Source organism: Rhinoraja longicauda, chromosome 40 (genome assembly GCF_053455715.1).
Source record: "Rhinoraja longicauda isolate Sanriku21f chromosome 40, sRhiLon1.1, whole genome shotgun sequence".
NCBI classification, from domain to species: Eukaryota; Metazoa; Chordata; class Chondrichthyes; order Rajiformes; family Arhynchobatidae; genus Rhinoraja; species Rhinoraja longicauda.
Window position 1 is genome coordinate 7598405 of NC_135992.1, and position 13733 is coordinate 7612137.

Below are 13733 nucleotides of genomic sequence, written 5' to 3' on the forward strand. Positions count from 1 at the left end.
ATGCACTAAGTAAGATACAAAGAGCAGCGGGGCGGGGTTACCGGCGGCCCAGCCTCTTGCTCTCCAGTTCCTCGTTCAGTTTCTCACCTCGCAGCAGAGACGCGGACCTCCACACTCACCACCACCCTAGCTCAGGTGAGTGAGATGCTGCCGGGGCGGCCTCAGAGGGAGGGAGAGATGGGTTTTTAATCTCCTGGCGCCGGGTCACCCGCTCCACTACAAGTTGAGCGAGGAAGGCGGGTGGACCTTCTCACCAGAACGTCTCAGATCCTTGGACGGACGGCGCTGTGTTGTTGCCCCGTCTCTGGTTGGGACGGGATGGTATGGGAGGGGAGGAGAAGAGAGGGGAGAACAGGAGATGGAAGAGGAGGGGAGGAGATGGTAGGGGAGGGGAGAAGAGAGACGAGGGGAGGCGAGGGGAGAACAAGAGATGGGAGGGGAGGAGATGGTAGGGGAGAGCAGGAGAGGGGAGGGGCGAGAGCAGGAGAGGGGAGGGGAGAAGAGAGAGGAGGGGCGAGAGCAGGAGAGGGGAGGGGAGGAGATGGTAGGAGAGGGGAGAAGAGAGGAGAGAGCAGGGATGGGAGGGGAGGAGATAGTAGGGGAGGGGAGAAGAAGTGAGAGGAGGGGATGCGAGGGGAGGAGAAGAGAGGGGAGAACCGGAGATGGTAGGGGAGTAAGTTAAAACACACGGTTCATAAATGAAACGGGGTCTTTGCGTTACTTACTTTGGGAACCAAGTGTGACCTCCCCCGGCCACCCATTCCCATCTGGTCCGCGGTTGTTCGCTGGTGGAAGCGTTTTTAACAACTGTATATTTAAGGGAGCCGTTTACCAACAATGTTTCCCCTTGAGAGTACTTTCACTTTCGATTCTGGAATCTCTCTCACTCTGAAGATTCGTTTTCCAGCTGGGGTGAATCACAGCTCATCCAGTTTAGTTTGGTTTTGGGATACAGCACGGATATACATACATACATACACTGCCCACCGAGTCCATGCTGACGATCGATCACTCATTCACGCACACCTCCAAATTCAGGGACATTTCTTCCCAGCAGTAATCAGTCAACTGAATCATCCTACCACAACTCGAGAGCAGTCCTGAACTACTATCTTCCTCTTTGGTGACCCTCGGACTATCTTGATCGGACTTTGCTGGCTTTACCTTGCACTAAACGTTATTTATTCCCTTATCACATATCCATACACTGTAAATGGCTCCATTGTGATCATGTATTGTCTTTCCGCTGACTGGTTAGCACATAAAAGCTTTTTTACTGTACATGACACTAAACTGAACTGAACAATAGTTCTATGTTATCCCACTTTCTCATCCACTCCCTACACACCTGGGGCAATTTTACAGAGGGCCGATTAACCCACAAACCCGCACATCTTTGGGGATACGGAAGGAAACCGGAGCACCCGGAGGATACCCACGCGGTCACAGGAAGCACGTGCAAACTCCACCTACACAGCACCCATAGTCAGGATTGAACATGGGTCCCTGCCGCAGTGAGGCAGAACAGCACAGCACCAGTGTGCCGCCCTTTGTACGTGAAAACCTCTGAAGAAATTACTCCTCTGAATAGCACGGCCCCTGACCTGTACTGTTGCCACACAATGCCTACTGGAGGGCACGCCGTGTACGGCAGGCAAACACTCACTAGGGCTTTCAGTGCAGCGGGCCCAGTTGGTCTTCACCCATAGGAGATTAGTGGGCAAAATTAGAGCACATGGTATTGGAGGTAGGGTACTGACATGGATAGAAAATTGGTTGACAGACAGAAAGCAAAGAGTGGGGATAAATGGGTCCCTTTCAGAATGGCAGGCAGTGACGAGTGGGGTACCGCAAGGCTCGGTGCTGGGACCGCAGCTATTTACAATATACATTAATGACTTGGATGAAGTGATTAAAAGTACCATTAGCAAATTTGCAGATGATACAAAGCTGGGTGGTAGTGTGAACTGTGAGGAAGATGCTGTGAGGTTGCAGGGTGACTTGGACAGGTTGTGTGAGTGGGCGGATGCATGGCAGATGCAGTTTAATGTGGATAAGTGTGAGGTTATCCACTTTGGTGGTAAGAATAGGAGGGCAGAGCATTATCTGAATGGTGTCAAGTTAGGAAAAGGGGACGTACAACGAGATCTGGGTGTCCTAGTGCATCAGTCACTGAAAGGAAGCATGCAGGTACAGCAGGCAGTGAAGAAAGCCAATGGAATGTTGGCCTTCATAACAAGAGGAGTTGAGTATAGGAGCAAAGAGGTCCTTCTGCAGTTGTACAGGGCCCTGGTGAGACCACACCTGGAGTACTGTGTGCAGTTTTGGTCTCCAAATTTGAGGAAGGATATTCTTGCTATTGAGGGCGTGCAGCGTAGGTTTACTAGGTTAATTCCCAGAATGGCGGGACTATCATATGTTGAAAGACTGGAGCGACTAGCCTTGTATACACTGGAATTTAGAAGGATGAGAGGAGATCTTATCGAAACGTATAAGATTATTAAGGGGTTGGACACATTAGAGGCAGGAAACATGTTCCCAATGTTGGGGGAGTCCAGAACAAGGGGCCACAGTTTATGAATAAGGGGTAGGCCATTTAGAACTGAGATGAGGAAAAACTTTTTCAGTCAGAGAGTTGTGAATCTGTGGAATTCTCTGCCTCAGAAGGCAGTGGAGGCCAATTCTCTGAATGCATTCAAGAGAGAGCTAGATAGAGCTCTTAAGGATAGACGAGTCAGGGGGTATGGGGAGAAGGCAGGAACGGGGTACTGATTGAGAATGATCAGCCATGATCACATTCAATGGCGGTGCTGGCTCGAAGGGCCGAATGGCCTCCTCCTGCACCTATTGTCTATTATCAGCGCATCTCTGAATCCCTCCCGGCGCTCCGAGTGTCCCGCCACCTCTCCCTGTTTCTGCGCTCCTTGCTCCTCCAGGCTCGGCGTCCCTGCTCCGCGCCTCGCTTCCTGCGGTTCTTCGGCCCCTCGCCGCTCCTGCTGTCCCTCCAGCCCTTTTCCCCACTCCCCCTTGCTGTCAGCCGGAGCCCGCTTCCACTTGGCCGCCGCACAACACCTCGAGGCTGGGGCCGCTGAGCAGAGCTGTGGCCTGGTCCGCCTCTGCTCCCAGCTCCCGGCCCAGTTCTCGCTGCTGCTCAGCGGACTCCTCCTCTTCAGGCTCAACACTGCGCTCCTCGTCTGCCACCGACTCCTCTTCCAAGGCCGTCGAGCCCTTCCTCACTGGACCCATAGCCCTTAGGCCCCGGCGGGTCGCCGACCTCCAGCGCTCGCTGCTTCTGCCCCTGCATACGTCCAGGCATCTCGGCTCAGGTTCTTCCCGCTGCTCCTCTCCCAGCTCACTCAAACCCGACCTTTCCTCCTCCGCTTCTTCTCCCTCGGCCCGGGCCGGGCGGCTGCCATTGGTGGAGTGGGAGCACGTGGCCACTGGCTGGGCGAGGTCACATGGGGCGCGGGGCGGTGATGTCACCCTTTGTCCCTTATTTGGGAATGAGGAAGTTGGCAACCATACTAATACGGGACAAGGGCGGGCCTGTACGGTACAAACTAATTTAGCCCAAAATACAGGATGTCCCAGCTAATACGGGACAGTTGGCAACCCTACGCCCGTGTTGCAAAGTTGTGTGGAATGAATGGGTTCTGATCTAAACATATACTGGTCCACCACCGATTTTCCGACACCTTTGGTTCCAGAGCCTTGCCGGATTATCCGTTTTGCCGGATTAACAGAGGTCTCTGCCTCCAATAGGAGTCCAACGGTACCGGAACGTTCCGCCTAGGCCGCCGGGGGGCTGCAAAGTCGGCCTCGGAAGCCATCTATGGGAACGGGTCTGCCGGCTCTGACTGGGCTCTGACTAAGTCAGAGTGGCGCAGCGGTTGAGTTGCTGCCTCACAGTGCCAGAGACCCAGGTTCGATCGTGACCACGGGTACTGTCTGTACGGAGTTTGTACGTTCTCTCCGTGACCGGCGTGGGTTTCCTCCGGGTGCTTCGGTTTCCTCCCACACTCCAAAGACGTACATGTTTGTCGGTTAATTGGCTTGGTATATTTGTAAATTGTCCCTAGTGTGTGAAGGGATAGGATCGCCAGTCGGCACGGTGGGCCGAAGGGCCTCGTTTCAGCAATGCATCTCTTAACGAGAAAAAACCCGTGCTCAAGTTCGACCCGCCGATCGGCCGTGGAAGTCCCAATGAGGTTGAGATTAGCCGCCTCACCCAGCCAGGGCCCCTCATTTCGGGGGGACTTCCGGGAGGAGGTTTCAAGTGAGCTCTGATCATTTTGTCCGGATTAAAGGAGATATTGAAACACCAGTTGCCGGAAAATAGGTGGTGGACTATTGTTTGTTTTCTGTGTGTATGTATGTGTGCATGTGCGCACACACACACACACACACACATACACATATACATATATATATATGTGTGATCTCTCCCTCTCTCATATATATATATATATTTGTGTGTGTGTGTGCGCAAATACACACATACATACACACAGAAAACAAACAATAGTCCACCACCTATTTTATATATATATATATGACCTCTCCCTCTCTCATATATATATATATATATATATATCTAGGTATATTTGTATTTGTGAGTATGTGTATATATACACACACTGAACTTTTTTCCTCTCATTTATCATATTGTTTACAGCGTACTACGTTTACATATTCTGTTGTGCTGCTGCAAGTAAGAATATCATTGTTCTATCTGGGATATATGACAATAAAACACTCTTGATTCTCGGACCTGTATTTTAAAACCCAAACTTTCTGCGACCAAACATATAGAGCAGCGTATCTCAACCTTTTTACCCTTGCGGAACCCTTGAAATAATTCTCATGTCTCAGGAAAGCCCGACATAAAAATTATTATACATCTTTATCAATCTCTTTCTTCCTCTTACATAAACTTAAAGTTCACAAGGCAAATAAAGGCAAACAGAAGAACTAACCTTGGAGAGAGAGAGAGAGGGAGAGAAAGAGAGAGAGAGAACAACACACATAAACTTTTCATAAACTAACAAAAACATACATAAACACAAACTTTTCATAAACTAACAAAAATAAACATACTTAATTTTTTTTTATTCATATAACATCCCTATATGATGGGCAACAATGACTAAATAACATGGGTGAATAAGGTACTGTACCTGCACGCCAGGAAGCACAGACAAGACTGATGGAGACCGTATATGCGTCTGTACTTTGAGTCACTTCATACACGAATCTGTCAGGTGCAGCTCCTGTCCACTGACCACTAAAGGCCGTTTCACACTGGCACCGTATAGACGTCGCTAAATATATTCCCGCTAAATGATTATTACATTTTAAAATGATATAACAGGTTGAAGACTTTATTACAATACCCACGAATTTTCCAAGAATATGCCGTACGTGTATAATAAAATTACAAATATGAAATTAAACACAAAAATGACTCAAAAATGCATTTACATATGATTAGCCTATTTATCGCTATTTCTCTCGGAACCCCTAGCGACCTCTCTCGGACCCCTAGTGTTACTGGGAACCCCGGTTGAGATACGCTGTCATAGAGTGATATAGTGTGGAAACAGGCACAACTTGCCCACACCGGCCAACATGTCCCAGGTACACTAGTCCCACCTGCCTGCGCTTGGTCCATATCCCTCAAAAACTGTCCTATTCATGTACCTGTCCAACTGTTTCTTAAAACATTGGGATACCTCATTCTGTCCTCTGATCTGTTGCAGGTTGTGTCCACATCATGGCCATGTCGGGGGATATTACGGATCAGATACAAAACGATCTTTTAAACTGCAAGATCTGCCTCAGTAGGTTCATGCAGCCCAAGATGCTGCCTTGTGCCCACACCTACTGCCAGGGGTGCCTGGAGAGGATGGTTAGGTCGGACCGCAAGGTGCAGTGCCCGGAGTGCAGGGAAGTGTTTGACGTGAGAGGTGGCGTCAGCAAACTCAAGACCAACTTTTACATCAACAGTCTGATAGATATCTTCAAGAGCACGGAGAACAAGAAGGTGGTCTGCAGTCGGTGCGCGGCAGCTGGCTGTCGCGGGATTGCCGCCGTGGCTCGGTGTAAAACCTGCCTTGATTGCCTCTGCCCACCTTGCAAGCTCAGCCACGGGGCAGCCAATCCACGCCACGCCCTGGAGGATCTGCCCGGTCACGGCGATGGCCCTAGCGAGGCCGAGACGAGGATGCAGAAGATGATCTACTGCCAGGACCACCCAGGAACCCTGGTGGACTATCTCTGCAACACCTGCAACAGCATGATCTGCAGGAGTTGTTCCTCGCACACCCACGTCACGCACGGGAAGTTGACCCTGGCCAAAGCAGGGGCCACCGTGAGACCCATGGTGATGAATCTCATGGAGAGACTGAAGACTGACACCCAGTCGCTGATTCAAAAAGAAGATGCCATCGTCCAGGCAATGAACAGGATGAAGGTGACGGAAAGCTCTCTGATGTCTGTGGTAGAGTGCACCCTGGCTGAGATCATAAACAACTTGGCGAAACAGGGCGACACCATCAAGGGCACTATCTCCAATTACATCAGAGAGCAGGAAGAGTTGTACAGTGTCGCGCGGGATGATCTGCAGCTCAAGATCAAGAAAGCGAAGGACACCAGGGATTTTTCCCAGCGGGTCCTGGATTCCGGTAAAATGAGGGAATTAGTCTGCCTGCGGTCCGTCGTGGAAGACCAGATCGGTGGACTCCAAGCGCCGAGGGTACCAGACGACAAGAAGACCCGCCCCAGCCTAACGGTCAACGAGTCCCTCAAGAGCATGCTGTCCCACTCCAACCTTTTCAGCTTCACCTTCGGCGAAGACTCGGCCCCCAAGGTGCCGGCCACTCCAGCGAAACACAAGAAGCGCAAGAGCCCGGCGAAGAGACCGCCGGCCTTCGTGCCCCCTCCCCAACCCATCCAGAGGGTGTGTAATCTGCGTTGCTTCGACACAGAGCTGGACGACGACGAGTGCGACCCGAAGCTGACGGGCGTCAGCGTCTCCAGCGACGGCACCATCGTGGCAGTGGACCAGGACAATTCCCTCCTGAAATGCTACACCAGCTACGGGCACCTCACCACCACCATCTCACTGCCGGACAATGATGCCAATCCGTACAGCGTTGCTATCTTTGATGACACCATCGCCTGCTCAGCTGGGTACCAGCTGTACCTGCTGGACATGGACGGGACCATGCTGAGGAAGCTCTTGCTCCGCGGCTCCGAGTCTGTCTATCCTCTCGCCGCCTACCGGAATAAATACGTGGCGGTGAGCGAGGGGTCCCTGTGCTCCCTCTCCCTCTACGACATCAACGGGCAGGGGGTCGGCAGGGTGAAGCCGTGCGGCTATGAGGGGGGGCACTTTCTCTTCCTTGCTATCACCAGCAATGAGCGCTTCATCGTGGCTGATTCTGGCAAGAAGTGCATCCTGATCTTCGACAGGGATGGCTGCGTCTTCACCACCTGCGACCAGGTCACCGTGAACGGGGTGAGCCGGGCGATCAGCCCCTACAGTGTCTGCACGGACCAAGACGACAACATTCTGGTCACCGAGCGGAACCGGATCCTCTTGTTTTGGCCCAGCGGGGACTTCCGGGAGGAGCTACTGACCACCGCCGAAGGCCTTCAAAAACCACGCGTCATCACCATCGACAATTGCAACAACCTGGTCGTCACCCAAGGCAACGGCTACATCACTGTGTACCAGCTGGACCTCTCTTAGTGCATCGGTAACAGGAGCAGAACTAGGCCACTCTGCCCATTGAGTCCACTCCGCCATTCAATCACGGCTGATTTCTCATTCCTTCCTAACCCCATTCTCCTGCCTTCTCCCCATCACCCCTGACACCGGTACTAATCAGGAATCTATCTGTTTCTGCCTTGATAAAACCCATTGACGTGGCCTCCACAGCCTTCTGTGGAGCAGCGGGTATGGAGTTTGCACGTTCTCCATGCGACCGCGAGGATTTCCTCCCACATCCCAAAGACGTGCGGGTTTGTAAGTTAATCGGCCCTCTGTAAATTCCCCCTTGTGTGGAGGGAGTGGATTAGTATTTGGGATAACGTGTGAATATGTGATCGATAGTCAGCATGGACTCAGTGCTTTAAGTGACATGGACAGGCATGTGGATATGGAGGAAATGGAGGGATATGGACCATGTACAGGTCGATTAGATTAATATATTTTGGCATCATATATTTTGGCCATCAACCCTGCCTTCTGTGGCAATGAATTCCACAGATTCGCCACCCTCTGACTAAAGAATGGGTCGTTCGATGACGACGTGGTCTCGGTGGGATGAGGGATCTGTTTCCATGCTGAATCTCTAAACTCTAAACATTCCAGCGTTCCAGATTTGTAATTTAGCCATTAGTTTAAAATCAGCTTAAAACTGCATTCCTCCTGTGTTTTTGATGGCGGTGGCTGTCTGCTAACTCTTCACTCTCCCATCATTGTATTAAAGAGCTGAGGGTTCACCGCAGGTAGTTTGTTCACCATGGGATTGCTGGAGAGATCATTCATAGATATTATTCATCCATTTAGGATTCCTGAGGACCAACACTACTAACGATGATGATGAGGTGGTTATAAGATGTAAACAAATGCACTAATACAATCCAAGTTTACTTCAGTAAGGATAATTGAGGATATAGGGAAAACTTTGTGGGCCGATGGGCCTGTTTCCTCGCTGTAGCTCTAAACTAAAGCTGACATCAGTGTTGTTCAGAAGTGACAATGCCCTGAGCTGGCAGCCAAGTGTGGAGAGAATGAGAATCTTCCAAGTAAATTCGAGATTCCTCCTTGTACCTTGAAATGTCGAGGGAGGAAGCACTTCAGGGGGAAGCCATCAGATTTATTGGATTTGCTGGTTTAATTGCAATTTTCACACAAGTCCTAAAAGATGAGGGGTTCCTCAATGGGCAGCTTCTTGTGCAGCTTATCACGCTGTCGATGGTTAGCAGCGTGCAGATGATGTTCCCATTTACACCCTCATGCCAAAACCCTGGCCCCATGGCAAAGATCCAACGGCTAGTGAAGCAAGCTACACTACAAATACGTGACGTGACAAATAGTCCATATTCGGAGTATTGTGAGCAGTTTTGGGCTCCACTGGAAATCATGGCTCCACTGCGAAATCTCCTCAAGGTATACCTACTTTGAAGAGGTTCTCCTCTCTCCGATGAGTTCTGCCACACACTCTCTCGCTGCTCTCTATCTCTCGTTTCCCTCTCCCCTCTCTCAGTCTGAGGAACGTCACCTATCGACCCGAAACGTCACCTATTCCTTTTCTCCAGAGATGCTGCCTGACCCGCTGAGTTACTCCAGGTTTTGGTGTTTATTGAAGGATTAGTTTAGTTTAGAGATGCAGTTCGGAAACAGCCCTTTCGGCCCACCGAGTCCGTGCCGACCAGCGAACCCCACACACCTACACACTGTATGTTTCTTTTTTTTCCTAATCAGATGTGCAGCACTTTGGTCAACGTGGGTTGTTTTTAAATGTGCTATACAAATAAAATTGACTTGACTTGACTTGACTATTCCGCACACACTAGGAACAATTTACAACTGTACCAAACCAATTAATCTACAAACCTGTCCGTCCGTCCCTGGGTCATGTAGTGCTGGAGATGGCATCAATTGAATTGAATTGAATAAATTTTATTAGCCAAGTATGTATATATACAAGGAATGTGCCTTGGTGCTCCGCTCACAAGTAACACCACGACATACAGTAAAACAATTAAGAATAAAGCATTGTGATGGACGTTTGTGTTGGGGTTATGTGTCTTGTGTTCTTTTTTGTGTGACTGCTATGTAGTTTCGTTCGGTACCTCGGTACCGAATGACAAATAAAGCTCTGTTGAACTGTTATAATGCTTTATTGAAGAATTATAATGCTTTATTGGAGAATGAAATAAAATACCAGAGCAAAAGGAGGTTGCAGACTTTTGGTTGTTGAGCAGAGCCACTGCTCGTGAAAAAAGCAGTTTTTATGTCTGGCTGTGGCCAAACATCAACCATTCACAATGCTGAGATATCACTGCAAGCTCTCCTGAATGATAACAGTCAGGCCAGTTTGTGTCACGCTGGAGCAAGGTGTAACTTCAGTGCCCTGAATCTCCGTCCTAAGCCATGATTAACCTCATTACAGGAACTTGGCACGGCTTACAAAGAAACTACGATTTGTCCTTTTGCAGAGTGTTTGTCGGCACTGGACCTGTACTCGCTGGAGTTTAGAAGAATGAGGGGGGGGGGGATCTCATTGAAACATACAGAATAGTGAAAGGCTTGGATAGAGTGGATGTGGGGAGGATGTGGGAGAGTCTAGGACTAGAGGCCATAGCCTCAAAATGAAAGGATGTTCTTTTAGGAAGGAGATGAGGAGAAATTTATTTCGTCAGAGGGTGCTGAATCTGTGGAATTCTTTGCCACAGACTGCTGTTGAGGCCAAGTCAGTGGATATTTTTAAGATGGATAGATGTTTGATTAGTACAGGTGTCAGAGGTTATGGGGAGAAGGCATGAGAATGGGGTTAGGAGGGAGAGATAGATCAGCCATGATTGAATGACTTGATGGGCCGAATGGCCTAATTCTACTCCTATCACTTCTGGCCTTCCATTCATTTGTTCTTTGTACCTTTTCATACCTCTAGTCTCCCTCGTTTTTGACTTTCAGTCTGAAGGAGGGTCCTGACCCAAAACATCACCTATTCCTTTTCTAGTGATGCTGCCTGACCCGCTGAGTTACTCCAGCTTTTTGTGTCTAACTTCAGTGTAAACCAGCATCTGCAGTTCCTTGTGTGGGAGACCCTTCTTCAGACTGAAAGTCACGGGAAAGGGAAATGGGAGATATAGACGACGATGTAACAGCATCTCATATTTCACATGGGCAGCTTACAACCCAGTGGTATGAATAATAATTCCTCTAACTTCAAGTAACCCCTGCATTCCCTCTCTCTCCATCCCTCCCCCACCCAAGTCGCACCAGCTTCTCGTTCTCACCCAACAAACAGCTAACAATGGCTTGTTTTCTTTATCATCATTACTTTTTTGCATATCTTTCATTCATTGTTCTGTATCTCTCTACATCGTTGTCTATTTCTCCCGTTTTCCTTTCCTTTCAGTTTGAAGGGTCTCGACCCAAAAAATCACCCATTCCTTCTCTCCAGAGATGCTGCCTGTTCCGCTGAGTTACCCCATCTTTTTGTGTCTATCTGCAGTTCCTTCCTGTACAAAAGAGCATCCGTCTGTTTTTAACGTGAATCTTGCACAGTCCTAGTTCCAGGATCAGATAGATCACAAATTCAACCCTGACACAAAGTGCTGGAGTAACTCAGTGGGTCAGGCAGCATCCTTGGAATCAATAACCAAGGACATAGGTTTAAGGTGAGATGAATTTTTTTTTTTAACTGGCAGAGATGCTGCCTGACCCCGCTGAGTTACTCCAGCACTTTGTGTATATCTTTAGTACAAACCAGCATCTGCAGTTGCAGCATCCTTTCTACACAAGGTTTAATAGGAAACCAAAGGGTGGTAGGTACATGGAATGAGTTACTGGAGGAGGTAGTTGAGGTAGGTACTTTCACAAACTTTAAAAAACATTTAGGCAGATACATGGATAGGACAGGTTTAGAGGGATATGGGCCGAACGCAGGCAGGTGGGACGAGTGTAGATGAGGCATGTTGGTCGGTGTTTGGCAAGTTGGGCCGAAGGGCCTGTTTCTGCGCTGTATCTCTAAACTCTAAAGGCTGAGGAGGTCAAGTCATTGGGTAGTTTCAAGGCAGAGATTGATAGATTCTTGATTAGTAAGGGTGTCAATGGTTATGGGGGGGAAGGCAGGAGAATTGGGCTGAGCGGGAAAGATAGATCAGCCATGATTGAAATGCGGAGTAGTCTCGATGGACTGAATGGCCGAATTCTGCTCCTATAACTTATGAGCTTATGAATACTTGGTTACAGCATCGCGTTGCTACATACAATTTTGGTTCCCACCTTATAAAAGGAGATGCACAATTAGAGGGGAAGGGAAGTAAAATAACAGTGCCGAGTAAAATAACAATGATCGCAGGGCAAGACACAGAAAGCTAGAGTAACTCAGCGGGTCAGGCAGCATCTCTAGAGAACAGGAATAGGTGACAGTTTGGATCAAGACCCTTCTTCAACTCGAGGCAGAAGAGGCGGCACAGTGGCGCAGCAGTAGAGTTGCTGCCTTACAGCGAATGCAGCGCCGGAGACTCAGGTTCGATCCTGACTACGGGCGCTGTCTGCACGGAGTTTGTACGTTCTCTCCGTGACCTGCGTGGGTTTTCTCCAAGATATTCGGTTTCTCCCACACTCCAAAGACGTACAGGTATGTAGGTTAATTGACTGGGTAAATGTTAAAAAAAATAAAAAAATTGTCCCTAGTGTGTGTAGGATAGTGTTAATGTGCAGGGATCGCTGGGCGGCGCGGACTCGGTGGGCCGAAGGGACTGTTTCCGCGCTGTATCTCTAAAATCTAAAAAATCTAAAAATAAAAACCTAAAGATGGAGGGTCCCGACCTGAAACATCACCTATCCGTGTTCTCCAGAGATGCTGCCTGACCCACTGAGATGGAAAAATAGATCAGCCATGATTGAATGATGGACTGAATGGTTTAATTCTCCTCCTGTGGTCTGAATAGCATTGAAACAAAGACCAAATGCATGGAACCATCTTTTTTAAAAAATCCAGGTTGCAAAATAACGTGGGACCAAAGTGGAGCATTAACACCATTGTGGTTGATTGGGCAAGCTGGCCAATTTTGTCATAGATAGCTTCACAGTGAGGGTCATAGAGAGTTATAGAGAGCGTTACTGTGAGGGTCATAGAGAGTCATGGAGTCATAGAGAGCTTCGCAGTGAGGGTCACAGAAAGTCATAGAGAGCGTTACTTGGAGAGTCATGGAGTCATAGAGAGCTTCACAGTGAGGGTCACAGAGAGTCATAGAGAGCGTCACAGTGAGGGTCATGGAGAGAGTCATAGCGTGAATCATAGAACACGTCAGAGTTATAGAGGGTCATGGAGAGAGTCGTAGAGAGTCATGGAGAGAGTCCTAGAGAGGGTCATAGAGATGTAGAAATAGTTATAGAGGGTCATGGATAGAGTCATGGAGAGAGACATAGAGAAACATAGGGCGGCACGGTGGCGCAGCGGTAGAGCTGCTGCCTTACATCAAATGCAGCGCCAGAGACCCGGGTTCGATCCCGACTACGGGCGCTGTCTGTACAGAGTTTGTACGTTCTCCCCGTGACCTGCGTGGGTTTCCTCCGAGATCTTCGGTTTCCACCCACACTCCAAAGACGTGCAGGTTTGTAGGTTAATTGGCTTGGTAAATGTAAAAATTGTTCCTAGTGGGTGTAGGATAGTGTTAGTGTGCGGGGATCGCTGGTCGGCGCGGACCCGGTGGGCCGAAAGGGCCTGTTTCCGCGCTGTATCTCTAAAAACTAAAGAGTCAGGGTCGTAGAGAGAGAGTCAGAGTGTCAGAGAAAGGGATATTGTTTATAGTTCTGTCTAGGTTCTTATCAGTTGTAACCTTGAGTGCACAAGCTGTCCTTTGTATTCAGACATGTTTTCAAGCATATAACTTTTAAAAACTAAACTAACCCCATCAATTCTCGGCAAATCCCTAGAGTGCACTATTATTTTCCTTCACAGGTCGATAGGATGGTAAAGAATGCA

At 49.0% G+C, this 13733-nt stretch overlaps 1 protein-coding gene across 1 annotated transcript; it reads left to right on the top strand.

The window, feature by feature from the left end:
* The first annotated feature begins 60 nt into the window (after positions 1-60).
* LOC144611494 (E3 ubiquitin-protein ligase TRIM56-like) lies at positions 61-9882 on the top strand. The gene is made up of 2 exons (XM_078430627.1): positions 61-135; positions 5760-9882. Exon 2 carries the CDS (start codon positions 5774-5776, stop codon positions 7751-7753), a length of 1980 nt encoding a protein of 659 aa, XP_078286753.1. The 5' UTR covers positions 61-135; positions 5760-5773; the 3' UTR covers positions 7754-9882.
* The last annotated feature ends 3851 nt before the right edge of the window (positions 9883-13733 follow it).

Bases quoted from the DNA above. Each gene is read 5' to 3' on its own strand.
- LOC144611494 (XM_078430627.1), top strand. From the start codon at position 5,774: ATGGCCATGTCGGGGGATATTACGGATCAGATACAAAACGATCTTTTA.